Raw genomic sequence first — 27,955 nt, 5'->3', positions numbered from 1 at the left:
TTCGGAATAATCCTGTATTAAACCCATGAGCCGATCACTTCTTACACGCTGTAAGATACTTGAGAGATGCGTTACTAATCCCGAAGCGGTTCAGAGGCGCTCGCAGCCATCCCGGCAGCGGCGGGGACGGTTCGCTGCCCCGCCGGAGCCTGTCCGAGCGCGCCGCACGCTCCGGCCATCCCGGAGCCGCAGCCGGAGCCGGGCCCGGGCGCAGCCGCCGAGCCGCGGGCACCGCGCCCCCCGCGCCCCTCGCCCCCGGCCCCGCGGGAGGCGGCTCTGCCCGCCCGCCCCGCCCGCGCTGACAGGCGGGCGCTGCGGAGGAAGGGGAGGGCGGCCGCCCCGGCCTCACATGACCGCGGCCGCGATGGACGGAGAGCCGCCCGCGGGCACGGCCGCAGGTACGGGGGGATGCGGGTGGCGGGGCCGCCCCTCGGTGCAGCCGCGCCCGCCGCGCGCTGCCCGCCCGGGAGCGGACGCGGCTCCGCGCTCGTTCGGGGGCTGCGCTCCCCGCCAAAACCTGCGGGGAAGCAAAAAAGCTGTGGGGAAGCGCCGCCGCCTTCCCTTCTTCTCCCCGGGGCAGCGGGACCCCGCTGGCCCCGGTCCGCCCGGTGGCTGCCCACGGCCGGGCCGCAGCGCTGCCCTTCGGGGCCATGGGGGTCCCTCCCCGTGCCAAGGCGCGGGGGAAGAGCGGCAGCGCTGGCGGCCGCTGGGGTTACCTGCCCGGTGGCCGCCCCGGTGGCCGCAGGAGGTCAGCTCCCCGCAGCCCTTCTGCGGGGCTGGACGCGGGCACGGGGCGCGGTCCAGAAGTTCTCCCGTGGGGAGTGACGCGGCCGAGCGCTCCCTGCGTGCTGCACAGAGTTTATTTCGTGCCTGCTCCCCGCCCGCTCGGGGGCTCCGGGCACCCCGGGTGCTGCGCGGACCCTCCCGCAGCGGGGCAGCGGTACGGGCGGTCCCTGTGCCCCCGCTCCGAGCCGCCCAGCGGCACAGCCAGCGGAGAAAGCACCGGCTCCTAGCGCTGGAGTTTTAGGAGCGTGCAGCTGGGTCTGGGATGAAGAAACTTGTAGCCAAATACTGCCAGCGCTTATTGCGAAATGAGAGCTGGAGGGAGCTCCGGGGTGAATTGAGGGAATAACATGTTAGACTTCTTTAGCAGTTAAACTGAAGGAAACTTTTAGAGGGTTCTCTGAAGTTCTCTTTGAAGTGGCTGAACTTTTGTACCTGCTCTGTGCATGCAATTTTTTTTGCCCAGTTTGGAAAGAAAAACGAGTAGGTAAGCTTAAAGTGTGGAAAAATGGTTTGGTTGACTGCATTTAGAACCCACTGTGAGTTTGCTCTTGTTAGGCCTGTGATGCTCCCGATGCAGATAATGCTTATAAATAAATTATTTTGGAATATTTCTGTCCAGGACTGATGTAACATATTGATCAGCAGCCTTTGTGGAAAAAATGTCCTACTGTACCAAAGAGAGAGCTTGCTCAGGTATGTCTGTTATGGATTTACCATCTGCTTCAGGAGCCTAATAGAGATAAAACAGTTGTCTCCAAGTAGAGTATTCTTGAACTGATTAACTTCTGGTGATGGTGCTTCTGTCCCTTTCTGATCTCCTCAGCCTTCTTTAGAAAACTTGGTTTTCTTTGGCAAAGAGTTTATGATGAACACTGAGAGAAGGTATATAATGATTTTGGCTAAAGAAAAATAATGCTGTGAATGCAGCAATGGTTTTTATTTTTAGCATAGTGATGCAGGTTCAGTGATCTTTGAAGTTTCACACCCTTATGTAATTGTTTTTGGAAACCAGCAGCTTGTCAGTGAATGTTTTGGGAGGATTGGAATATCCAGAGTAATGAGAGTCCTGATAGGTATCACTGATGCCCCCCTTTGAGGGCACATACAAATGCTGTGGTTTTGATTTAGCAGTACTAAAAGTAGAAGTACTTTAATACAATCGAAGAGAAAAGAAAAAAGGATAATGTCCAGCATGTGGAAGTCAATTCTGCAGAGTGGCTTTTATTGACTTTTTTTTTCCCTTTTGCTTTTACTTCCATGTGAGTCTGCTTTGCAATGATTGCAGGGAGGTAATCCAGCTGTTGGCTGGGTAGGGAGTGAGGTGTCTCCTTTTCTTCTGATGGTAAACCTTTAACTGTGTGCTCAGCCTGTGAGAGGGCTGTACAGCTTACAGGCAGTATAATTTGCACATGACCAATGATTTCCCCCACATTTTTAAGTTTTATGGCTTGGTGCAGGTTGAGGGAGAAAAATTTACCAGTTCCAGACATGTGGAATTGATACAGAAGGAGGAGAGCTTTAATGATTGGTTTTCAACAGGATTTGGGATAAGAATGAGCTTGTTCTAACTATAAAATGTGTGAAAAGACCATTGGGAGGATGTAGGGTCTGGAGTGGCAATGCCATTTTTAATGTTTAAGTGCTAACATCAGGCACAATCAGGAGGGTGAGAAACATGTAAGGAAAATGAGAGCAAAACAATGATAAACTATTTATTTTCATGGGATATTCTTGACCTCTATAAGGACGGTTGGTTGTGGAAACTTGCCAGTTTTGTAGTCAGGCTAAAATGTCCTTGTGAAAGTTTTCTAGAGTAGTTGTTTGGGTTATTGCTTGCTGGGTTAAATTTTTGGGTGTGAATTTTTACACTTCCAACCTCTTTTGAAAAATGATAGCTTAGCAGTCATCCACTGAGCGCTGGGAACCAGCCCTAGTGAGCATTTGACTTTTTGTCCCTGTAATCTTAGGGCACATTCCTCGTTGGATTTTTCTCTGCTAATCCTGTTATTTCTTCAAAGTAGCTGCATCTCACTTTATTGTGTTTGCTGCAGCTGGGTCTGTGGCTCATGGCTGACTTGTGAATGGAATGTGTCCCTTGTATCCCCAGACCTGGGGAATCAGATGAATCAGTTGATGATCTAACAGCACAGTTAAAAGAACAGGGCAAGAGGCTTAAGGTTAGTTCTTTACACACAGTAGATCTGTGTGACAAGTTGGTGTTGGGGTTTTTTTTCTGCTGGTGTGGTAGTTTGAGAAGCAGCAAGAGGCCTACAGCTGCAGGGCACAGCAGAAATTCAGGTGCTTTTTAAATATTACTAAATAAAGCTTAAATAGTCTCATCTATTTTTGAGTTGAGGCATAACTTCTCTGTTCCATCTTTAGCAGCACCAAGTGCTGAATAACTATCTTAAACTTACTTGGAAAAAAACACCAAAAAACCCTTCCCAAACGAAAACCAGACTACCTGCAACACCAAAAAAGAAAAAAAAAAAAAAAAGGGAAATAGAAGAACCTAACCAAAGAAAAAACCCCAGAAAACCCAGACTAACTAGTGCAGAGTACATACTTGGCATCTGTGGTGGTGATGTTTTGGTTTTTTTTAAGGAGAAAAACAAAATGTTTGAGCCTGCTTCCAGCATCTAATTTTATGATAGTGTGTGCTATTTTATCTTGTTTTGGCATTGGATAGCTTGTATTTACATGGGAATTGTTGGGAAGGAGAAGGAGGGAGACTCTTCATTAGAGTGAATATGATGACTTTTCTTCTACCCAGTAAGAAATACAGACCTGCTTTCCATGTTGAACACACAGCTGTGCAACACTTAGCTTTGTTAGACTGATTCTTTTGCTTTTTTCTTTTTAAAATAAGAATTGCATGGTTCCAAACAACCCAAACAAGTTGTGTGCAGTTGTCTCAAAAAATACATAAAGCCATTTTTAAGAGGAAAAATGGTTTGCTTGTTTTTTTTTTGGTAGCACTAATGTTGTTTGGGTTTTTTTAGGGGGTTTCAAATTATGTAATATTTTAAAAAACGAGAACTAGGATGGGAGTCTGTTTGAATTTGTAGTTGAAATCTGCACCAGCTTCCAGAGAGGCTGATGTAGACACTGGATTCTGGAATTATGGAGGAATGTTTTTGACAATAAGGGGAAGAGGCATTTCCATAATTCCTGGGGCTTCTCATGAGAAGACAGAAAGGAAAGGGAAATGCTGATGAATGAAATTTACTTTGCTGCTTTAGTATTCCTGGCCCAGGAGTTGCTAGTGGAGCCCTCACTTTTTCCAGGGAGAAATCTGAGGTATCTGTGTACTAAACCAGTCAGTTTTCATATTCCCTTGCATTTCCTATGGGCTGGATCCCCTCTGCTCTGCACAGCTGTGGCCTGTGATGATGGAGGAGAGATCTGAGCTGCTTTTCCTGAAGGTTTTGCTTCCTTACAGGCTCCTTTCTCTTTCTAGTAAAAATGCTACTAATACAATAAGTAATTCTGTGGCACCACCTACTTAAGCATGTCTGATAATTTTATCTGATTATTGCCTGGTGTAATATGGAGTTGGTAGCATCAGCCATCTGTGAAATGGAGATAAGGCCTCCAAATTTGATTGACAGAGCTTAAGCAGGGAAGGGAGATCAATGTTGTGATTTACCACCTGTGCTTCCAGCCCTGGCATTGCTCTGCTGGATGTGCTTACTCACATGTGAAAATTCTGTGCAGCTATCCAGGTACTTGGGATTTTGCTCTGGCTTTCATTAATGTGTGATTTTAGAAATTTGGATGGAGGAAACTGGTAACTCCACGGAAGGCAGATTGCTGCCCAGTTATATCAGTGGAGTAATGAATGTTGAGCACTAACTAAAGCATGAAGTAGAGAAATTTTCTATTGCAGTTTTTCTCTGGCCAAGTTTTTCAACTCCCCTCAGTCCAAAGGCTATGTGACTTCTTACAAAAAAAAAAAAGTATTATGCAGTATTTTCTATTTTCATAGCTGTTTTCTTTTACAACCAAACAAAAACTAGGCCATGCTTTGAATGCTTCTTCAAGCTTTTAGTTCTCCTCATCTTGTTGTCTTCTTGTTTGCATATGTATGTTTGTATGTATTATTTTTAACCTTTATATCAACTTCTTTTCAATTGTATCAGACCACTTCCTGATACCTTATTGACAACAGATTGAGAATCTGCTGTAGGAAAAGCCTAGCTTGTAGGAAAACACTGATTTTTATTTTGTCTGCTTCCCACTGTTCCAGGGGACCATTCCATACCTCATTTCTGTATCCACTTGCTGCTGTCTCTATATAAACTTTACTAGATAACGATCTGCTGAAACCAAAGGGAATGTTTTCAAAATTAGCAGTTCTGCAGCAGAGAGTGGGTGATGGGAAGCGTTAAGTGTTCTGTTACAATGCATGTAAATCCTTTTACTGGCTGAACACAGGAGCTCATACCAATGAGTTCCCACTATTATCCACCATTCCTGGCCAGGGCTCTTGAGGCTGTTCCCAAATAGGCTCTTTAGTAAGTAGAATGAAAAATGGGCTGAAGAATAGCTCCAGTATATATTGCTCTGTGGGGTTAGTGTTAATGCCATGATAAGCATTTCCTAAAGCAGGTTAACAGCTGTTCCCAAGTCATTTTACTGTGTTCTCAGACCTGTGTTTGTGGGTGTAGATTCACTCTGTCTTGTTGATACCAGACATGCTGAGGTTATTAATTAAACAGTAATTATTCAAACTTGTTTGCATGGTTGTCTGGTTTGTATGATTTCACACATTTAGACAAGGTTGAGATGTAAAGAAGCTACAGAATATTTCAGGGAGAGCCAAGAGTGTGAACTGCTGATATAGAGAAGGCATGTCCTGTAGGCTATTTTTTAAAAGCAAATTTAGAGAATAATTTGATAAAAACTGGGGAGAAATTACCAAGAAAAGGGCAACATGGCTGAATTGACAAAGGACTGTGGAGTCTTGCCTGGTGGGGCATCACTCTGTGGATGTCTGCTGGGTCATGGGTTCAGACCTGTAAGGAGCTTCAGAGTCCTCAGCATCAGTTTGGTTCTGGGACTTAAAGATGAAACAGTGAGGGTTTCATGGTTCACCCCGTACATATTTTCTCCTCATACCTGTCTCTTGCCTCTGGGGTTTCAGGAGTTAACCAGACAATGCTGAGCCCAGTTCAGGGACTGGTTTGTGCTGTTGGTTGTCCAGCAGAAAGATGGGAAGCAGAGACAGTGCCTCAATAGGCAGGAGGAGATGTTGTGTTGGTATAGATTGGCACTGCTTGGGGAATTAGTTGGGGTGCATTTTGAGTGGCCCCCTTTGGGGGAGTGGCTGAGCATCACAGAAGGCTCTGGAATTCTCTGGAGGGAGGGGTGTGTGTGCACTGGAAGAGTAACAACACCTGCTGTGCTGTGTTGCATTTCACTGGTGTGTCTTGAGCAGTTAAACCCAAGAATTACCAGGGTGGGCACCCAGAGAACTGCTGCTCTGGAAATCCAGGATGCCTTGTGCTCTACAGATGTTAGCACTTCATCCAGCAATATCCCATGTCAACACTGAATTAGCTTGTATTATTTTACTGCAAATTTCTGTCAGGTAGCTGGAAATCTTTAGGAGCTGCCACATAGGTGGGGTTAGCAGCTGATATGTCTATTAAAGCAGAGGTGTTAAGACTTGCTTCTCTGAGTCACATTAGCAGGAATCTGAAGCCTGATGAGGCTTGTGGGATAAGGTCATTTGTCCTGGATTTGGTTTGGTTTCATTAAATCATTTTATGGAACAAATAGCAAAGTGTCTGTTATGAAGTCATAAATCTGAAGAATTAAAGATTGCTTGTTTTCTCTGTTTATCAGGGCCTAGGGCACATGAAGGAGCAGGTGGGAAATCCTTATCAGGAGGAGGTCAGGGCTTTCAAGTTAAGGCTATGACTTATCTTCCTTGAGTTAATCTGTTACCCAGTTAACAACTTTTTGAACTATGTATCAAAGCTGAAAGAAATGCTTTTTGCTTCTGTAGTTTTACCGTGTTCTCAAAATTGCAGATACATTCTGCAATTATAGAAGTGCAGAACTTCTGCACAATGGCAAGGAAGGGATAATGAATCCCACCTGGCTTTTCTAGGTACCTTTCATTGACTTGCTTTATAGAAGAGCTTGTTCACAGTATGCCTCTCACAGAGAGGAAGCAACCCAGCTGCTCCAGACTGGAGAGCAGAACTCAGGTACGGGGTGAACAGAGCCCAGGGTTGTACCCTCATTTTTCACACTATTTCCTGTGTGTGGAATGGGTAGGAAAGAAAGGATGGCTTTGAAAAACAATGTAATCTTAGTTTACAGTCACATAATAGATGCAGTTATGAAGTCAGGGTGAGATAACAGGCTGCAGTCGGGCACTTGATAAGAGAACACTGAGTCATCAGCTTTGCCCCTTCTTTGATGTCATTTGTCCTCTGGGGCCACATTCTTAAGACCCATCTTTTTTCACTTCTGCATTTGAGAGTCAGTTACTGTCCAAAGCTGCCCAGTTATGGTCAAATTTGCTGTCAAAAGCTGTTTGTTTTCTAGCTACAAGCAATGGAAGAGAATAGGTAAGTTGGAAATATTTTGCCTAAGTTTGCTGTGATTGAGGAATTATTGGGTTGGGAGCCCTTATTAGGAACCTTTTCCCTCTGCTTTGGAACTTAAGTATGTTGACATAGTAAATTATTGCAATTCACACTCTCTGTAGCACACTGTCATAGAGTTTAATAAAATTATGTCAAATGAAGTGTCTCCTTCCTTTGTAATGATGTACAAAATTAATGGATTAAATTTCTGCAACGTGGTAAAACAACACATTTTTCTTTCCTTCCATGAGTTGTTCTAGGCAGGATCCAAAAGTGCTGAGCAAGGGTTTTGTTCATTTTGGCAGATCCTGCTGTGGTGGGAGCTGGACAGACAGGAAATGCAGGCCTCTTAGCTGATTCACAGAACAAATTTGGCCTGTGATTCTTTGCTTAGTGGAGATGTCTCTCTGACTCGATATAATTGGTGGTGCTCCTGGGTGTTGTGAGCAGGGAGGTACCAGTGATGTGAACGTGTGAGAAGCAGCATAACCTCCCAGGGGTGTGGCCTGGCTGGGCTTCTGGTGGTGTTGCACCACTCTGGCAGCACCAAGCAAAGGAACAGAATATTTTAAGGCTACTTCTTTTACTATATCTTATCAGGTCTACTGTTTTTTTCCCTTTTTGTCTTCTAGATTTGGCAAAGCCTCCAGTAAATGAACCAAGGGAAGTGGAACAGTTTCTAATGCAGACGCCCCAGGGAAATCCACTGCTGCTTTCCCACACCCTACAAGAGCTATTGAGCAAGGATAGTGTGCAGGTGGAGCTTATACCTGAGAAGAAGGGCCTTTTTCTGAAACATGTGGAATATGAGGTTTCCAGCAAGGTAATGTGAGCAAGCTTTGGGCTTGCTGAGAATGTATCCTAAAAATGTCTGTGCAGTTTCTGCTGGCAAAGTGCTGAGTGATTTAGATGTGCTGGGTGATGCTGGTTTTAAGTAGACCAGTTGTGTGGGCTGATTTTTAATGCAGCAGCACTGGGCCTTCCTGACCTGGGCCTCTGCAGCATGGACCATCTAACTGAGCTGTGAAGGATGGTCTGCAAGTTCACTTGCTTGAAGACCTGAGCTCTGTACCAGAGCAGGTGTATGACAACGGAAACAGAACGGTTTTGTAACAAACTGGCGTAGGTAGCTGGATATTTCAAACTGATTTGAGCTAGTGAAGAAACTGTATTTACAGTGCAAAAAAAAAAAAAAATTCGTGGAGGTGCTGCTGTGTAAGCTGTGCATTGATTTATCCCCCCTGGTTAATTGCAGCGATTCAAGTGCTCGGTGTACAGACGATACAATGACTTTGTGGTGTTCCACGAGATGCTGCTGCAGAAGTTCCCGTACCGCATGGTGCCTGCACTGCCCCCAAAGAGGGTGCTGGGAGGTAAGCCTGCATCTGCTTTTTGGGCTGCAGGGGGCTTGCTTCATGCTGCAAGTGTGATGCTGTTGAAAAGAAGTGTTTAGAGATTGAAAGTCTTGGCTTCTGCTTGCCTCAGACAACTTTGAGAATATTTGTTCAGGTGGTCATTCTGAAAGGTCTGGTTTTGGGAGCTGACAGACTGTAGGGATCCATTCTTTGGTTTTTGCTGCAGTGCTTTCTTTTTTCTTTCTGAGATGTCATGTGAGGGACATTAACTGAAATCTCATGTTTCTTCTTGCAGCTGATCGTGAGTTCATAGAATCGAGGAGGAGAGCGCTGAAGCGATTTATAAACCTGGTGGCTCGACACCCCCCCTTCTCAGAAGATGTGCTCTTGAAACTCTTCCTGTCCTTCAGTGGCTCAGTGAGTGTTTGTTAGCAATAGTCCTGAGTTTGCAAGTCTTGCTGTAACTGCCTCGCTGGGCACAGCGTTCAGGATTGCTGTTAACCTACATGGATTTGCTCCCTGGGAGGAGGAGAATTTTCTCTCAGTAGGTGTTTCCACAGTGGAAAGTGGAAGGTAATTTCACTCAGTGCCAGGAGTGTAGTACTTTGAAAATTATAACTGTTCTTAGGGGAGCAGAGATTATGCTTTTCCTTAAATTAAATCTAACCCGGGTAAAGCTGTATCTGCTGAGTTGTGCCTTGCTGCTGCAATATATCTGAGACCTGCATGAACTGCCTGTGTGTTTTCATGCTCATTTGATTCTATATTTTCTCCAGGATGTACAGAATAAGCTAAGGGAATTGGTCCAGGGAGTAGGAGATGAATTTGTGACTTGCAGATTAGCTACCCAGGCCAAGGTACGTATATGAATTTCTTGCAACATATCATTCTGGTTTAAATGGCTTTCTTCTCCTGGTGCTTCAGTTATGGCATTTGTGCAGTGACGGACACCTTAAGTAGGAGACATTTGTTTCCAGAGTTTAAAGGACTTGTAATTTTATTGAAAAGATCAAATAAACTTTTAACTCTTAAGGGCTTGATATTTCTAGCTAAATTCTGGCTCATGAATATGATATAGATTAAACAATGAATCCTGCTCAGAACACGTTTCTCTGTAATTACTTGTACTTGCATAACAAACAAATGCACAAATTGCACAATTTAAAAGGTAATGTCTAGATTGATGTCTTTCCCTTATGCTCATGCCCTCATTCTGTCTTGTTCTCTCCCTGTGGGAGAGCAATTTGGACTCTTATGGAAAAGCTAGCTATAAATTCTTCATATATCTGTTTATCCCAGTGATTAGTGCTATGGCAAGTTTTAAGTACACATCCACTGTGTTCATTGAGCAATTTCAAAGCAAGTTGTTGTTCAGGTTCCTGCAGTGCTTGCAGAAGGTTTTGCAACTGGAGCTTAATTCAGGCTTTTACCAGTGATAAACTGGTCAAAAAAAAGCTGAACTTTCAGTTCGTGCTTGACTTTACTGGGCTGGGAGTTACCAGTAGGATCAGACCAGAACTTGTGAGTTTGAAACCTCATGAACCTTCTTTTAACTACATAGAAGAATTGCAGATTTTGCCAACTCTGTCTGTGCTGGGTATTTGAATCCCTTTCTGCCTCTGAAAATCAGGGCTGTTTGTGTGACGTGTGACTTGGACACCTAAATGGCAAAGTGATCTCTGCAGAGTTGTTAGAGCACAGTGGGAGAGAGTGAGCACAGGAGGGAAGCCTGTCCCACTGCAGACTGTGGTGTTGCCTCTGGTTTATCCACCAGTAATCCCTCTGTACTCCTTCAGGACTTCCTCCCAGCTGACATTCAGGCCCAGTTTGCTGCCAGCAGGGAGCTGATCAGAAATATTTATAACAGCTTTTATAAGCTCCGGGACCGTGCGGAGAGAATCGCTTCCCGAGCCATCGATAACGCCTCCGACCTCCTCATATTTGGGAAGGAGCTCAGGTGGGTTTGGAGGAACAGGATTTGCTGATTTCTACTATTGGTTTAGAACTCAAAATTCTTGTAAAGTTTACCTGCAAATGATCTGGTAAAAATGGGTGGTTCAGTGCGTGCTGTAGGACATAATCAATTTTCCTTCTATAAAAGAAGGAAATACACATTTTTCACTAAAGCTGCATTCCTTGGAGTGTGAGGAAAGAAAACAAACACCTTCACATTCAGGTACTTGAGTTATTGTCTCTCTCCCAGTATGTACACAGTTAACTCTGCATTTGAGATAGGACAGTAGTAGCTCAGCACTGTGGGTTATTTAGACAGACTTGAAACAGTTCTCTGCAAATAACTTTATCTGCTCAGTGGAATTTGTCTCCTAGATGTGACCATTGCTTTCCTCCTTCCAGTGCTTTGGGCTCAGACACTACTCCACTTCCTTCCTGGGCTGCTTTGAATAACAACACCTGGGGGACTCTGAAACAAGCCTTGAAGGGTCTGTCTGTTGAATTTGCACTTCTGGCAGATAAGGCTGTGCAGCAGGTGAGTCCTTTGCTTTTGACTTTTTTTTTCCTTTTTGTAACATGAATGATGTACACTGCTGCCCTAAATTTTATCTTGAATCATGAACTCTGTGGACATAAGCCCTTCAAGAGTTAAGAGGGAGATTGCAGTCCAAGCTCACATCCTCAACTAATAGCCTGCTTGTTCAAGCTTGTGTGAGATATCTGGACTGTGTCTAAATGGGAAAAAATGTAACAGGCAAGGGAAAGGAAGAAAAAAACCTGCTTTCTCTCTTAATTTTAAATGGTTACTGCACACATTAAGCTCACTATTAGGGTGAGCTGTCCAAAAGTGCCGTGTTCCATTTTATTAATCTGCTGCAGAGAACCCAGAATAACTTAGTTCTGAATCAAATTTTCACCTTCATGTACTTAAACATTACATGAGAATCATTCAGACAGAAGCATCACATTCCAGTCTCAGTGTACAGTGTGGTAATGGCTGTCAGAATGATGTGAGAACACGACAGTCTGGGAAGGAAAAGTAATAGTTTTGTCTTCAGTGCTCTTCATCTCATTGTGTTAAAACAGTCAGTGTGCTTTTGTAGATCAGTCAGGCCAGGTCTCTTTCTTTGGAGTTTATGCTCCAGAGAGCTCTTTTGATACAGGAAGAAAAGAGTATTCTATAAAATAAAAAAATTGGCAGTGAAATTTGTCTTGGTGTCTCATCTCTTCCTTCTGATGCATGAACTATTATGGGGAACATGCAGGTATTCAGAGTTTTAATGGATTAGCTATCTTGTAGGAAGGGAAGATGAAAGATTGGAGGAATCTGCAAGAGCAAGGAATTCCGGGCAGAGTGTGCTGAAAGGACTGAAACGCAGGCCTGTGAAACCAACTCCTCTTGTTCTAATGATCAGTCAGTTGGAAAAGCTGTTCCTGCCTCAGTCAGGTCTTTGTTCTGCACACTGAAGACTAAACACTCCAGTGCCATTGGAGAGATTTTTGATGCAGTTGTGTAAGCGCTGATGTGCCCTGGAGAGAGCAGTGAGAGCCTGCGTGGTGTGGGGGGGTGAAGGGCTGTGATGCCAGGCTTACGTAAAATGTACTTTTTCCTTGTTTTCTAGGGTAAACAGGAAGAGAATGATGTGGTGGAGAAGTTGAACCTTTTCCTGGATTTACTCCAGTCCTATAAAGTGAGCTCTGCTGTTCTGCCAACAAGAAAGTTGTTTAGAGCAAGTTTGTGCTCTTTAGAGGGTGTAACGCCAACTGGATGGAAAACTGTCTGTGAGGCCAGTTCAGAGGCAAACTGGGCATCTGGCAGAGGGAGGGGAGTGGCTGTTGGCCACAAGGAGCTCTGTAGCCTTCCTGATAGCTCATCTGATGATGAGAACTTGCCAAAGAGCAAACTCTGCAAGGAATTTAAAAACATGACTGGTTAAACTGTATGGATCAGCTAACTTTTTGGTTTTAGATTTGGCTGCTTTTGAGTCAAAGCTGTGAACTAGACTGCTACTGATTTGCTCATGGAGACATGAGTTCAGTTATGAATGAAAGGACTTTTTAATAGTAATCTTCTGGATGTGGCAGCCTCTCCTGACATTCCCAGGCCAGGACTGAATTTGAAGGACTTGAGCCAGCACTTAATACTGAGAAGGTCAGAAAAGATAAGAGGCCTGATAAGATCCAAAATGTTGGCAGAAGTGATGCTCCAGGTTGCCTCTTAAGCTCACTGGTCTGGGGTCAAGCAGTTTTGTTTCTTAAATTCTTAGCAATTGGCATTTTTGATCCTCTTGAAAACAAAGGAGCAAAAATCTGCAGCGTAGAAATGACCCAAAGTGTGACCACAAGTGTGTGTTCCTGATGTACTTGGCTGTGTGTTTGCTGACTCTTGGCACCACTGCTGTTTTCTCTTCCCATAAAGGACCTGTGTGAAAGGCACGAGAAGGGGGTATTGCACAAGCACCAGCGAGCCTTGCACAAGTACAGCATGATGAAGAGGCAGATGATGAGTGCCACTGTGCAGAACAAAGAGCCAGAATCGGTGGAGCAACTGGAGTCTCGGATTGTGGAGGTAGGGCAGGCAGAGCAAAGGGTGGGACTGGGCTCTAATGGTGCTGCTCTGGAACTCAGTCATATTTGCAGACAGTTTTTGGACTGAAAGGGGGTAGCCTGTACTTTGGGAAATCTGTGATACCCACTGTGCCATGTGGAAAATGTGTTGGTTTTCCTCAACACTTGTTACTGGCTCTCAGGCAGCACGTCATGTGCAGGAGCTGTGGGAAGCAGCAGTCTGAATGATGGAAAGGGCAATTCCTGTCGTATCAAATGGGTCCAGGAACTGCCTTTTTAGGGTTTTGGTATGTGTTTGAATGGCTGGTATGGGGAGGAATGCTGTTTTCTCCTGTTTCTCCTTTCTCCCACCCTCTTCCTGGTCACTGAGTTCCTCTTCCTTCAGCAAGAAAACGCCATCATAACCATGGAGCTGCGGAATTACTTCTCCCTGTACTGCCTGCATCAGGAGACACAGCTCATCCACATCTACCTGCCTCTCACATCTCACATTTTGGGGGCCTTTGTCAACTCCCAGATTCAGGGTCACAAAGAGGTGAGTTCTAGACTGTGTCCTTTTTCTCAAAATATGAAGGAGAACTTGAATGGATTTGTTTTCACCTATTGGCCTTCATCCTCTAATCATTTGTGCAGTTGGACTCTCTCATATCTTAGGAAGTTACCTGAGGTTTTTCCAGTTTGGGGTGAGGATCAGGGTTGGCCTCTAACCCCTCTAAAAGATGGTTTCTTCTTGCAGCAAGTTTTTTTTCTTCTTTTCTTCTCTCATCTGTAGCTGGCCCTACCTTGTGAGTAGTTGAAAAAGACCCAGCCATTCAATCTCTACTCTGTAATGTATGTTTGCTAGATTAATCTGGTTTTTTTGTTGAGCTACACAACATACTGTATGACAAGAAAACTTTCCAGGTTTTGCTCTAAAACTTAGAAACTCCTTTTTGTTAAACCCTTTAATATTTCCCATATACAGACTTTCTTGCTTTGGTTACGTTAGAAAAGTCTTTCTCCTTCAGTTCCCTTCAATCCTTTCAGAGAAGGCATTTGATGAAGGGAAATCTCCCTTCCATACAGGCCCAGGAAAAGTTCATGGAGCTGCACTGGTTTGACAGGAACATTCTGGGTCCACTGAACTTCCTGAAAATACTTCAGCAAATTTGTGTTGTGCTTCTGTATGTCCAAGACTGCTGCTAAAATTCTGTGTGGTGAGATTGTTACCTGCTGTGTGCTCATGTCTGCTTTCTCTCCTTCTCCACTCACAGATGAGTAAAGTCTGGAATGAATTGAAGCCGAAGTTGAGCTGCCTTTTTGTGGGATCCAGCAGTATGCCAACTCCACCGCTGTCACCTCCAGAGGGAAACTTCTTTTCCAATTAATGTTCCAAGCATCCCACACGGAGCAAGAAGGGCAATCAACGAAGGGGTGGGACCTCTACCTCCAATGAATCCTCCAAATAGCTATTTTTATTTTTATTTTTTTTTTTAATATTGCTGCTTTGAGCTGCTCTCTGATTTAGACAGACTGGATGTGGGGCAGAACATATGGATATAGAGACAATTTTGTAATTTTGCAATGCCCTGGGGCAGAGCTGATGTTGATGATCCTGCAGACACTCCTCATGGGGTCGGGACAGGGCCTGGCACAGCGAGTGCTGCAGTGTTTGTTGTTGCTGAGCCCTCTGCATCTTGTACTAACAGCCCTCCAATCGTGTTTATCTGCAGCTGTGCTGACACATCTCTGCACGTCTCTGAAGTGCTGAGATGAACAGGATAGCTGAAGCACATGCTTGTAGTGGAGATAAATTGCTTTTTATGCCTTGGAGGGCCTGTGTTAGGGACGTGTGTGCATAAGGAAAGCAGGAAGCCATCCCCCATCCCGTTGTAGGTGTCTGGATTTGATTTCTTACTGCTAGACCTTAGCACAAAATGAATGAAATGGTTGGATTTTGTAACCCAGCTGGGCAGGGGTCAGTGCTGCTCTGGGACAGGGATTTTCTTGATGGTGCTGGATGGACTGTGTTGTCAGTGTGTTTCCCTTCAAGGTTGAAGGGCATTCTGGGGACTTGCTCATATTTTTCAGTTTGGGGCCAAAGACAGCTGGGTTCAGGAACTCAGAGGAGTTTGCCTGGCATAAATGAGAAAATAATTGACTAAAACATTCCTTAATTGTAAACCACTTGTACTACAGGAGTGGAACAGCTACAAGGTAGCTTGTTTATTTCTTCTGGAGGTTCTGACCTCCATCTGGTGAGTAGCTGCTCAGATCTGTTGGAGAGCTGCTGACCCAAAGGCTGGTGTTTTCTTTGGTGTAATATCAGAAGCATCCTGCTGCACCAGCAGACTGGAACACAGTGCTGATAAAGTTCATTAGCAAAAATTCAGTATTATCAGGATGTTACTGTCATTCTTCCTGGCTGTGGGTAGCATTGCAGTATGTTTGTTTGTGAAGGAGAGTAGATGATTAAGTAAAAGTTCTCATCTCTAAAAACACCACAGCCCTTGGTAATGGGATTTTCAGAACGGTTTGTGGTTGTGATAAAGGGACTAAACATTCCCCACTTTGCATCTCCAGTGGCTTTGCCTTGGAGTGAGTTAATGTTGTGTTACCTCAGGGGAAATGGTGCACATCCTCCAGAAAAACTGATAATCAAACTGCAAACGTCTGCAGCAAAACTCTTGTGTGAACAGGATTCCTGAACCTGACTTCTCTGGGGCCAAAATAGCTTCCAAAGGGGAATTTGTGACTTGGCTTCTTAGCATTTTCCTCGAATGGGTAAAAAAGGAAGCACATTAACAAGGATGAGTGCTTGTTGTTAATCAGAACCATTACAGTATTTTCCCACTGGGGAACTTCCCCATTATCAGGAAGTATATTTAAATCCTCCAATCACAAAAGCTTTTTTGATTTGATTTTTTTTTTTTTTAATTTAGAAATTTCAGTGCAACATGAAACTCTTCCTAGCCCAGGTGGAAAATCTGGATTAGTTTCCTCAGCTAGATAAGTAGCAAGATAAGTTATTTGCCCAGTTTCAGGAGACTGAATAACCATTACTCACACTCCTCAAAATGGAGTAAATACACTGCTATGGGTGAATTCCTTCAGTGCTGGGCCTTAAGCAGTGTGTAGCCAACCTTGCAGAGATTGCATTAAAGAGCTTTTTCCAACAATTCAAATATTAACTCACTTTCCTCCTGCACATGGGCCTTGTCCAGTGAGACAGATGAACTGCAAATGGCTGTGACAGATTTGATTCTCTCCTGGAGATTTCCTAAGTGATGCAGAAGAAATTCTGCTCACAAGCTGGAGCAAACTGTCAGGGGAGGGAAATGTTTCTACAGTCCAGTTACAGAGAAGATATCATCTCAGGCATGGTACAACAGGTTTTTCTGCTTGACCGTGTCTTGATTAGAAAGATGGCTTGTGGTTCAAGAGTGGAAAGTGTGTTACCAGACTTTTCCATGCTCTTCACATTATCAGAAGGTGCTGGCTGGTTATGGCTGGCTTAGTCTCAGCATCCATCCTCCCTCACTTATTTGCCTGATGTGGTGAACAGTGAAATTGAGAAAATACTGTATGTTTTGGGGCAAGATCTGATAATCTGTGATGGGTCTCATAAGTTACTTGTTTGACTGGGCAGTGTTCTCTAAGAGTGCAAAGCAAAGGACTAGCCTGATGGAACTTCCTTTGCACTTCTCACTTTTAGGAAAACATTACAATTTTGAACTTAAAATCAAAAAACAACCCCCCAAAAAGCAAACATCAAAACGACATTAGGGCTTTAGACTAACTCCTCTTTCCTGTTTGCCTTAAAGCACAAATTGTACAGTCCTAGTGCAGAGACTGCAACAATGATAGACACACCATAGGACCTATAAAGAAACTGAAATTACCTTGTTTTGAGAAACAGCCCATTCCTCCATTTTCAGCCCTTGTGTCTTTGAGGAGAGTTTTGGAGGTGGGCTTTTCTTGTTTTGGTTTTACTCTGTTCACCAGGTATTTGAGAGCTGAGGCCCAGTATTCTCAAAGCTGATCAAGCTGCTGGCACTTTCAGAGTTTTTCATACTGGACTGTCAAGCTTCTGTCTCATTGCTAAACACATGCAGACACTATTTCATACAATCCTTAGTTTGCAAACCTTTCTTCTGGGAGACTGGTCAGTGTGCAAATAGCACTGTTTGTTTACTTCAATGTGTGAGGGATTTCCTTACTGTCTTTGTTATGTTCAGTTTATGGATCTGTCAGACTTGGAGGGCAGCATCAAGCACAGCTTTCTTCATCCAGAGGGAAGCAGCAGGGACTCCAAGGATCCATCAAGCTGTCTGTCTGTCCTAGCCAATGTGGGAAATACAGTTGTAGTTACCTCCATGCTCTTGCCTTCTGCAGTAAACACTAACCAAGCCAGACTAACTGGGGAGTGTGTGCTGCCTGTCTGAGATCTGATGTTCCTGTAAGATGCAGTGCCAAAGTGTTAATGTGCTTTTGTGAATGGAAGCTTTTCTGTGTGTGCTTGAGGTCAGGGAACTTTGATGTGTTCAAAGGAGTGATGGTAGAAAAGCCTGCAGTGTCTGTCAGAGCAGTCCTGGAGGTACCAGGGTAGTAAACACCTGAGACCTTGAAAGGCTGCCTGAAAATTGTTCTCTGAAAAGGGCTCTGAGTTTTGTCACTCCTGAGGGCTTCTCCATTTCCAGCTGTGAAGTGGGAATGTACAGGCCTTTTGTCAGTATCCTGTTGAAAGGCTCAAAACTCTATTTATACTACCTTAAATCTTCGATCCTTCTTTCCCTCTCCTTCCATCTTCCTGACAAGTTTATCCTCCTCAGTTGTAACATGTTCAACGGTGCCTTGCTACATTCCAGTGCTTTTAACTCTCCTTAACCATGCAAGGGTGTAGTTCTGGAATTGTAACAGGCTAATTTACACTCTTTAGTTTGTGCTGTTCACTAAAAGACCAAGATCACCAACTGGGGACAGAACTTACCTAAAAGAGCAGCAATATCCCAGCTCTTTGACATGAGCTAAAAATCAGGGTTGGGGAAAGCACCTTCCTGAAAGGACTCACCTGACTGCAGATGGGATAACACAAGTCCAAGCTTGAGCCATGCTTGTTCTTTTCCTACCCAAACTCCTGAAGGAACAGAAAGTAATTCTGTGTGATTGTCACGTGCTGTCTCTCACCCAGCAATTTACTTTCCATCAGGAAATAAACCAAGGTATTTAACAGGTATTGGCTGCCAGTCATGCCCTTTCCTACCATGCAGTAAGGTCCTACACTCTGTAAAAGCTGCTTGTCCTTTTGTGCTTATTCTATTTGCCCCAAGCCATTCTCTCTGTTAGAGCAGCCAGGAACCCTCACTGCCAGGTCAGAAGCAGAGGTGGGTATCAAAACCTCTGTTAATAAGTGTCCAGCACAAAAGGAAAACTAAGGTTTTAAGGTGTTAATTCATCCTCCTAAGTCTGAGCTGTGGCTTGCTAAGCAGATGAAGGATGGTTTCAAGTGGTATAAATTTTTCAGTACTGCTGGAAGGAGACAAGAAACAAACATAGTTCAGAGGGTGTGAATTTTGCCTGCCTGGAATATCCTGTATCTTTGCTTTGCTCAAATAGCCTTATGTATGAAGCACTTTATTCAAATGCAGGAATTAAAGAACTATTACTACAGCTGGTAGACTGGAAATGTTTACAGATCCTACATGACATTCCAAGATTCTATCTGTAAGTGTTACATGTCTGTAAAAGTGTTTGAAAAAAGGAAAAAAAAACCCAACTTGTGTAAGAAGTTACATATGTGATGTGTTATTTCTGGCATGATTGGATTAAACTTTTGGTGCCCACCATGCTGGGTTGGGCTGACATCAGTGCTGAGCAGTCACCTGCTTCTGCCCTGGGACAAAGCCTGCAGCCTTAGGGGATGGCACTTTGCAACAGGAACTTGCTGCAAGTTGAATTGATTCAGCATATTTTTACCTGAAATGCTCAAATAGTTTGACTTCACAGCAGGAGCTGCAATGGTGAAAGCTGGGCTGAGACAGGTCTGTACATCTACCTCTTGTGCTTTCTTAACTCCCATAACCTCACATTGCCTTCAGCTGGAGGATCCTGAACGAATCTCTGGTTTGAACTTTTGAAAAGGCTTTCACAGCATCATTATAACAGAACAACACATGCTTTTACTGAAAAAGTATTTTTAATAATAATAATTAAAAAAAATCTACCCATAAGGGAAAAGCTTAAGCCACTAAAAATGGCTAACACTTAAGTTTTTAATAGCTGTGATCACATAACCACCAAAGCCTACCACAACCAGGGACTTCATAGCATGGAAAATCTTGTTACTTTTATTTCTGCTCTAAGAAACCCCCTTACTTTCCTTACTTTGCAGTGACCTGGAAAATAAGTCTTGTTTTCTGGAAAGCTGAGCAAGGAGACCCTCATAAGTCACACAGGATGCTGTAGCCCAATGTGGGCAGTAGCGTGTGGGTTGAATGCTTCTGCTTTCTTAAACTTCCTCCACTTCTTTCAGGCTGTGCTCCAGGATGGTGTCCTGTCCTTGGAACTTAAAATAGCCACGAAACAACTTTCTCTGAAGCACCAGGGGAAACCAATAGCTGTCATCTGGCCACATGCAATGGAAGGGCACCTCGTCCAGCTGAAACCACTGGGGCCGCATTTCTGGAGGCAGAAAACAAAAGAACTCTGCATGGGACTTGTTCATGGAATATTTGCTGCCTACACTGTGAATATTGGTCAAACAGCAGCTTCCCTCTACAGCCCAGCTGCCTTCCTTCTGGGAGGTATTTTAGTGTGAATACTTCTCCATTTCCTAAGGGCAGTGGTGTCTCAGAAGAGCACCTCCTTCCTTTCCCCAGACCAGCCACCTACCCTCACTTTCTGTAGGCTCTCCATGAAAGTGATCTGCCCGGAAAATGTGAACATCCATGAGTTCAGAGTTGCCTACAAATTCAAATGTGATCTGACCCATCTTCTGCAAGGTGTCCACAGTCAGTCCACTCTCTTCCAGGAGCTCCCTGCACAAGAAAAAGCCTCTTATATGAAAGTGAGCATTGGGAGGACAAAAATGCAGTCATTAGCTTTACTCACACGTTTAAAACTCTTCCAGTGAACCAAAGCTGAAAGCTCTTATAGTACAACACAGCAGGGTTCTGACCTGCTACAAGGCTACAACACCACAGTGGAGCTAGTTTAGGTGGGATCATGTGTTATTTCAGGCTCCTGAGCCTGGCAGGAAAACAGTCTATGTTGGAAGGGGAAGATTCAGGAAAATGGATCATTTAGTAAAATTTAGTCCTTGAAACATGCAGCTCTTCTCTGAGGTAAGGGAGAAGGGGGTATGTGAAGTCATCTGACTATAGCTGGATGTGGCTTCAGAACTCCAAGATACACTTCATGTAGACAGGTGAAAGGCTTTGCCAACTTCAAGCTGAACCTTTTAGAATTGTGGAGAAGCAGGTCATGAACACCAGAAAGAACATCTATACCTGCTACACAATCAACTACATCTAAAGCAAACTGAAGCTTAGTTAAATTACACACTCCATCACACCATTTGCACACAGAAGGTTGATAATTCTGGTTCCCATTCAAATGCAGTGTAAAAAACACAAAGCACTTGTGCAAAGTTTGCCTTTCTGCTCCTTGGAAGCACATTGAGCATAACGAGAGGCCAGAAGGCAAGACTTTTAAGAGCACTTGGAGAGCTGTGCCAGCTCTCTTCCACGCACCACCATGCACAGCTACTTGAAGCACATTCAATTATTTCCTCTCTTTATGTTCTGTGCTCAGAGCTTTTTTTATTTTACCTCCCTCTAACAGAAGCAGCATGGCTTGAAGTTAGTCATGGTTTTTCTAAGGTACAAAAATAAGGAATACTCTGAAACTGTGTATCTTTAGTTATAGTTAATAATTAATGTAGCTGCCTATTTGGCAGGAACAACAATTTTAAAATGTAATGGAAATGATTTTAAGGCTCCAGCTTTCTTTGGCATTGGTTTCATGGATCCCATCTTTCAAAATTATCCTTCAAATTGATGTCTTGGCTAATTTTAGTTTATCTTCTGAGAAGCTATCTATGTCTAAAATAGAGGCAGTTTTCCAGCAATGATTCTAAAAGCCTCTTTTTACAGGCACTGATAATTGAACAACAAAGCACAACACTGCTACAGTTCTCCAGGCAATTTATCCATCAGCTGCTTGGCTCTGTCTGTAGCAAGTGGAAACATTTCAGGTGGCAAACTAGAAATAACTCATTCACTAAATGCTCCCATTACAAGTTGTGCCTCTGAGGACCTGCCCAGTGCTCACGGGAATGTGCTGTACACAGCAGAAGATGGAAATCTTGCTGGTACTGGGAACTTTTGTTCTTTTTTTGGCTTAATATTTAACTACCTGTGCTGAGACTTCTCACCTGCTGCTTCTGCCAACCCAGCTGAGACAGAGCAACGTGGAACCACAACCTCAGATCTCAATTGCCAGTGCAGAGTGGAAGTGGTACAACAGAAGTTGATTTGGTGTGTGTGGTGCTTCTTGCAGCAAAGCTGTGTCCTGAGGCAGCACTGCACCAGTGGTGCTCCAGCCAGCAAGGGGCCCAGTGTGTCCAGCTGCTCCTGGCTCTGGGGACAGCCTCCTGCCCAGCTGACCTCAGCAGGAACTGGTTGTGTCATTCTGGAGTAAACTGCAGCTGAAGGGATGAGGACAGTCCCCAGCAGCAGGTGCTGACTGTGCTGAGGTACACTGCATTTGGATTGAGGAAAATTTTAGCACTTGACATCTTGTGTGAACAGAGGTTTCGGTATCAAACTTGGGGCCAGCACAGGTAAACACATCAAGGAAATCAAATGCTACATTAAACTATTACATTTACCCCACAGCCAGTGGCAGGTAAGTCTAGCAAATGTTAAGTGACAAAATTGTGTCCTTCCCTCCATTCAGAGATGATGAATTACACAAAAAGCCACAATGAAGTGTCAGGTACGTTAAGGCCATGTGCTGCTGGGAGCACATCTGCACAGAGACCCTGCTGTCCCTGGGCCCAGCTCACCACAGAGCCCAGGCGCTTGTGCTGGCACAGCTGAGGAGGCTGTTGAGGGCAGAAGCTGTTGGGAACCAGCTGAGCACACCACGACTGATCTTCCTGCAGGTGTGCAACGGCAGCTTTGGGCATGTTATCAGAAACTGAAGAGATGGCAAAGCATGGCTTTGTATCAGCAACATTCATGTAAAGAACAAGGTACCTAATTTTTAGAGGAATTTAGCAATTCAGCTGTGATTTGCTACTTCATTTTAATGACCAGACAGATGAAAGAACTACAAGAAATCAGTACTAAAGGGTTCAGAAATTACACTCTGCCTTTTTACTGATGAAATTCAATTCCACAACTCAGCATTAGCACTTAAAATGTCACACCATACGATCAAATAATAAGCAGTTTGGCTAATTATTTAAATTAAATTAGCTGTAATTCTGCTATATAGCCAAAATTAAACCCAGCACCTCTCTGAAGATTGCAAGAACCTCTATCCACCACTCAGATTCATTCTCAGTTTAGAGCAGACTCCAGGAGCTGGGAGGAAGGACACAGGAAGTTCCAGCTGCTCACAGACTGGATGAGTTTAAGATATGCAGGTGACAAAGGTGATGATTTTTTCTCTTGTGCAGAGAAGCAATCCTGTTTCTCTGTACATGTGGCTGATCCCTCATCACCTGTGGAGCAGGTGTTCAGAGGTGGGTCATGACTGCATTGGTGGGTAACACGAGGGTATCACTGACCAGAAGAGCCGTGGTACCTCCACCAGCAGCCCACTGCCGATTGTCCAACACCTCCACCTGTGCCCCCATACCTGTCCCCGTGGCGCCGGCCCGGCCCTCACCTGCGGGCAGCCTCCTCGATGCTCTCCCCGGGCTGCACCTTCCCGCCGAAGCCGTTCCACAGCCCGGCGCCGAACCCGCGCTTCTTCATGCCCAGGAGGACGCGGGACGGCTGCACTACCAGGACGAGGGTGAAGAGTCTGGATGTGTGCATGGCTCCTGGCTGAGGGACGAGGTGGACACGCTGTGCCGAGGGTTCCTGGCCTCCTTCCGAGGGGACCCGGGGGGTGCCGGAGCCCCGCACACCCAGCAGCCCACCCCAATGCCCGGTCCCTAAAGCCTGGTCCCCCAGTACCTCTCCCAATGCCTGCCTCTCCAACGCTCCCACTGACCCTCGCTCTCCTGCTACCTCTGCGCCCTCTTCCCAAATCCTTTTTCCCCAAACACCACCACCCCCGAATCCGGACCATCTTTAACACCCTCTCCCAGCACCCCTGACTCCCAGCACCTGTTCCGCAAATCTTTGATCCCCTCCGCAAATCCCAGTCCCCAAAGATTCTCCGACCAGCGTCAACACCCCTTCCCCGAATCCCTGAGCCCCCAAAAACCCCTCCCCACATCTCCGATCCGCTTTCCCTAAATCCTTGTTCCTCCTAAACTCCTTCCCCGAATCCTTGTCCCCCAGCGCCCCTTCCCCAAATCGTTGATCCCTCATCCCAATCCCTGACCCCCCTGCACTGCCATCCCCGTCCCCGCGCACCTCAGCCCCACGCTCGCAGCTTTCCCGCCCGCCTCGGTGTCACCCTCAGCCGCGGCCTGTCCTCGCTCTTCCCGCGCCGCCGCCGCCCCGCCCGCGGCCGCCGTGAGGGGAGGCGGGCCGGGGCGGGCCGAGGCGGCCATGGCGGGCGCGGGCGGAGCTGTCATTGCTGGGGGCAGGTGCGTGGCGGGGCCGCTGAGGCGATCCGGGCGCCCACGAGGGGGATGGTGGGGTGCCGCCAGTGCCGGCGCCTGGAGTTTCCCTCGGGAATGGGTTAATGGGCGTTTGGGTTCTTCCCGGGCAGGGGCCGTGGCTCTTGGTTGCTCTTCCAGGAGTTTGCAGGAGCTTGGGCATCCCTCCGTTCCTCTGAGCGGCTCACGGAGGCCCCCGGGCCCACTGAGGCAGCTCAGGAGTGCTGGGATCACTCTGCCATGTCTTGTCCTTAAAACACCTGAGCAGAAGCTGGAGTGGGATCTCTTTCCCCCCTTAGCTCAGGATAGCACATGAGGCCTCATCCAAAATCTGACCCTGCTGTTGTGATAGGACCTGATAAGTAAAGGTGCCAGAAATCTCAAATCTGGGGACTGCTTTTTAGAATGACAAAATGGTTTGGGTTGGGAGGACCTCTGGAGAATATCTAGCCCAATGACTCTGCCAAGGCAGGGTCACCTGGATCAGGTGATAGAGGAACATGTCCAGCTGTATTGAGAATGTCTCCCGACAGGGACACTCCACATCCTCCCTGGCTGTCTGTAGTGGCTGGAATTAATTACTATAGAGACTTTTCTAATACAGAGTGGGTGTTTATGTACTAACTGATTGACTTGTCTCTCTTCCTGGCTTTGGATAACCAGATGCCTGCACACCACGGTAAAGTTTCTAAGGAAAACTGGAACTGAGCAGAGGTGGTTGGAGCGGCACTTGAAGGATCCCTTTGTCAAGGCATCGAAGCAGCAGCAGTACCGGTGCCGAAGTGCCTTCAAGTTGCTGGAAATTGATGACAAGTTCTGTGTTCTCCGTCCAGGATTTTCTGTTCTTGACTGTGGAGCAGCACCTGGTGCTTGGAGCCAGGTTGCTGTAGAGAGGGTCAATGCCTTAGGTACTGGTAAGTGCAATTTTTTGGCAGGCAAGATGGGGATGGTACTCCTCTTGATGTGTGTGAGAGGTCTGTGAATCTAAATCAAAATACTATGAAATGAAGGAAATATTATGATGGTAACAGTACGGGGAGGGGGCATGGGTACTGGCAAGTGCCAGAGTCACTGATAAAATCATGAAAGGGTGAGCCTAGTAAATCTTCATGTAGAGAAATTGTGTTTATGAAATAAAACATAACATGTGACGCTAGTGATCTGATTAGCTGTTGCGGGGAAGATCCCTTCATCCAGTTTTGAAATTGGTGTGACCTTCAGCAATTATCTTGGCTTATTTGAAATATTATTCCCTTCTTAAAAAATGGAAGCAACTGCTTTGCATGGTTTATATAGGTGAAGCCATCAATATTTACAAAGTGAGGTGTTATCATCTGCACCATTATCCAGGATTTCTGGACTGTCAGCCTTGTAAGAGCAACAGAAAACCAAGAAAAATCCTCCTTGTTTACCCCAAGTAGCTGAGTTTTTATGTCTTGAATGGATGAGCTTATGGCAAACCCTCCATCCAGATGCACCCAGCAAACTGCTAGGGGACGGCAAAGCAGCTGTGGGTGGCTTGTGTCTGCTGGCACAGAGCTCATGCATGTGCAGGTTTTTGCAGCCACTCTGAGTATTCCCTGTGTCGTTCATCCTTACAGGTCCTGCTGTCCCCACTGGCTTCGTGCTTGGCGTTGACCTGCTGCAGATTTCTCCTCTGGAAGGAGCAGTTTTCCTGTCGAAGACTGACATGGCAGAGCCCAGCACGCTGAGGGCCATCCAGAGCCTGCTTCCCTCGGGGAAGGCAGATGTCATCCTGAGTGACATGGCCCCCAGTGCCACAGGCATTAAAGAGCTGGATCATCAGAAGCTGATCAGACTGTGTTTAGGCCTTCTGGATATAGCCCAAAGCATTTTAAAGCCAAAAGGAACCATGCTCTGTAAATTCTGGGATGGATCCGATGCCCGCCTGCTGCAAAACAGACTGAAGGAGCAGTTCCAGGATGTGAGAACTGTAAAGCCTCAGGCCAGCCGGAAGGACTCTGCGGAATCTTATTACTTGGCCAGGCTGTACAGAGGGAAATGAAAGTCATGAGCTGCAGATCCTGTGACATTGGTTGGAAATCTCAGTTTAGTGGGTGTTTAAAGGAAAATCTCACCATTAAGACCTTGGGGAAGTTTGCTACTCTTCTTTAAGTGCGTCAGGCTTTTCAAATACTTGTGGACAAAATGGTTGGGAATGGAGAGGAATAATCTGAAAGGCAACCTCTGGGACTGGAGTAATGGGAATGAAAATAAAATGCTGATTATATGAGTTTTTAATGTGTGCCTGAAAACCATTGCACTGTTAATGCTGTCATACATGTGACTGACCATAAAGATGAGTGTTAGAATGGGAGGGAACAGCAAAGGGGAGTTTGAGCCAGTTCAGTGCCTTTTAGAAAATGTTTCTGTGCACATCAGGATCTGCATCCTCATGCAGGATGTGTAACACAGCCATGTGAGAGGCACAGCTGCCTTGGGAATGTTCAGCCCCATGGCTCTGCTGCTTCTCCTGCAGACACGGGTTATATTTAGGAGTTGCTGCTTCCTGGCACTCATAAATCCAGTCAGTGGCAGTGGGACAGGGTCATGGCCATGCAGATCATCTCAGTGCTTTTTAGGTGTGGCCAGTGGTGTTTCTCAAGCAAAACCACAACATGTTCTTAAGATCCCAATAGGGAGAATGACTGAATTGCCGGAAATCTGTTTGCACAAATAAATTCAGCTGCTGCCTTATCTAAAAGTGACAAATTTTATATTAAATACTGCTTTTATCAGGCTGACTGTGGCATGAATTATACGAGAGGCTGTTTTTAAGACTCCCGGGCCTTTCTCATCATCAGCAGCTCATTTGGGGCAGCTGACTGGATCGGTGCCGGAGCAGGAGGGCGCGGGGCGGTTTTTGGGGGGGCGGGCCGTGCTCCGAGCCCACCCCAGCCTGTCGGGCTATTACGGTAGCACGGGGAGTGCTGCGCGCATAATGCCGCTCTTACGGCTGCCGGCGCCGCCGTTCTCGCGAGAGGTGGGCGCGGAGTTCCCGCGAGATCCCGTGGCCGGAGCGAGGAGGGAGATCCAAGCGGGGCGCGCGGCGGTGAGCGCTGAGGGAGGGACGGACGGGGGAAGGGGCAAGGACGGGGGGAAAGGGGAGAGAAGGAGGGCTCCGGCCGCGCCCGTCCCACCCCGCTCTTCCCCTGGCGGAATCGTGCGGGTGAACCTTTCGGTGCCCGGAGCTGCGCCGTGCCCGCCGCGGCCGCTCTTGGTGTTCGCTGCGTGCCCCAGGGGAGCCTTGGCCACGGGGGTTTCTGAACTGGACAGGGTCCCACACCTAAATGTCGTCTTAATTGTTAGTACGATTGAGAACGGGCTTGCCGGAGCTACCTGCCGGCAGGTGCGTTTGGTATCCAGCGCTCAGTTTGGGTTTTGGCTGATCTGTTGCTTCTGCGCCGCTCTTACGCCGCCTGCTCGTGATGCTGTGAATGCAAACAGTAACTGCGGTGTGAGCCCGGGGGTGCAGGACCCCCGAGGCAGCCCAGGTGTCTGTCTGTACTACAAGCCATGTGGATGTTGTGGCTGCCTTTCCTGGTCCTGGACCTTTTCCGGTGTTTCTGAGGATTTATGGAGCGTGCAGTCACTGGAGGGACTCACCTAAGGTTTCCTGAAATCTCCTGGGAAACCTTGCCCTAACCCTAACCCTTTTCTGAGGCTTTTCTGAGCTCCATGCTTGATTCATCTTTGGTCTTGTAGTTAGTCCCCTTCTGAATTGGAAGGAAGAGCTACATCTCATTATATGAATAATGAGATGCAGTTTTACTTATACAAGTGATCAGTGGACTTGGTAAGACTTCCTGTTGGAAATTAGAGTCCAAAGTGCTTCTGGGAAACCAGAAACAAGTTGTGTAGCAGGTAGGGTTTGCTGCTACTGTGGAGTTAGTTCTGCTCCCATCAGC

The 27,955-nt window shown here is 46.0% G+C and overlaps 4 protein-coding genes across 5 annotated transcripts in view; 3 read left to right on the top strand and 1 right to left on the bottom strand.

Annotated features, from left to right (window-relative positions):
- The first annotated feature begins 303 nt into the window (after window positions 1-303).
- Window positions 304-19,110, top strand: SNX8 (sorting nexin 8). Of its 2 annotated transcripts, XM_030229596.2 has the most exons (12): window positions 316-398; window positions 1,406-1,479; window positions 8,021-8,211; window positions 8,644-8,761; window positions 9,039-9,160; window positions 9,520-9,600; window positions 10,540-10,700; window positions 11,099-11,231; window positions 12,319-12,387; window positions 13,116-13,265; window positions 13,650-13,799; window positions 14,518-19,110. In XM_030229596.2, the coding sequence occupies exons 2-12, from the start codon at window positions 1,446-1,448 to the stop codon at window positions 14,629-14,631; spliced, it is 1,323 nt and encodes a 440-aa protein (XP_030085456.1). In that variant the 5' UTR covers window positions 316-398; window positions 1,406-1,445; the 3' UTR covers window positions 14,632-19,110. The 2 variants fall into 2 exon arrangements, with proteins under 2 accessions (XP_030085455.1, XP_030085456.1); XM_030229595.2 differs by lacking the exon at window positions 1,406-1,479 and having other exon boundaries at window positions 304-398.
- Window positions 19,111-19,417: 307 nt separating this feature from the next.
- On the bottom strand, window positions 19,418-23,942 carry NUDT1 (nudix hydrolase 1). Its single transcript, XM_018915877.3, has 4 exons — window positions 23,839-23,942; window positions 23,141-23,301; window positions 20,135-20,280; window positions 19,418-19,924 (listed from the first exon to the last, which is right to left on the bottom strand). The coding sequence occupies exons 2-4, from the start codon at window positions 23,290-23,292 to the stop codon at window positions 19,752-19,754; spliced, it is 471 nt and encodes a 156-aa protein (XP_018771422.1). The 5' UTR covers window positions 23,293-23,301; window positions 23,839-23,942; the 3' UTR covers window positions 19,418-19,751.
- Window positions 23,940-26,280, top strand: MRM2 (mitochondrial rRNA methyltransferase 2). The gene is made up of 3 exons (XM_009091823.4): window positions 23,940-24,014; window positions 24,690-24,940; window positions 25,628-26,280. The coding sequence occupies exons 1-3, from the start codon at window positions 23,977-23,979 to the stop codon at window positions 26,050-26,052; spliced, it is 714 nt and encodes a 237-aa protein (XP_009090071.4). The 5' UTR covers window positions 23,940-23,976; the 3' UTR covers window positions 26,053-26,280.
- A 749-nt stretch (window positions 26,281-27,029) lies between these two features.
- Window positions 27,030-27,955, top strand: part of MAD1L1 (mitotic arrest deficient 1 like 1) — a 348,568-nt gene continuing 347,642 nt past the window's right edge. Inside the window, exon 1 of the mRNA XM_030229927.2 lies at window positions 27,030-27,099. The gene's annotated coding sequence lies outside the window, so the exon portion shown is untranslated. The remainder of the gene's footprint in view (window positions 27,100-27,955) is intronic.

This window comes from Serinus canaria, chromosome 14, assembly GCF_022539315.1.
Source record: "Serinus canaria isolate serCan28SL12 chromosome 14, serCan2020, whole genome shotgun sequence".
Classification (NCBI taxonomy): domain Eukaryota; kingdom Metazoa; phylum Chordata; class Aves; order Passeriformes; family Fringillidae; genus Serinus; species Serinus canaria.
The sequence above is the reverse complement of the archived record's forward strand: the minus strand, read 5'-3'. Positions and strand labels throughout refer to the sequence as shown.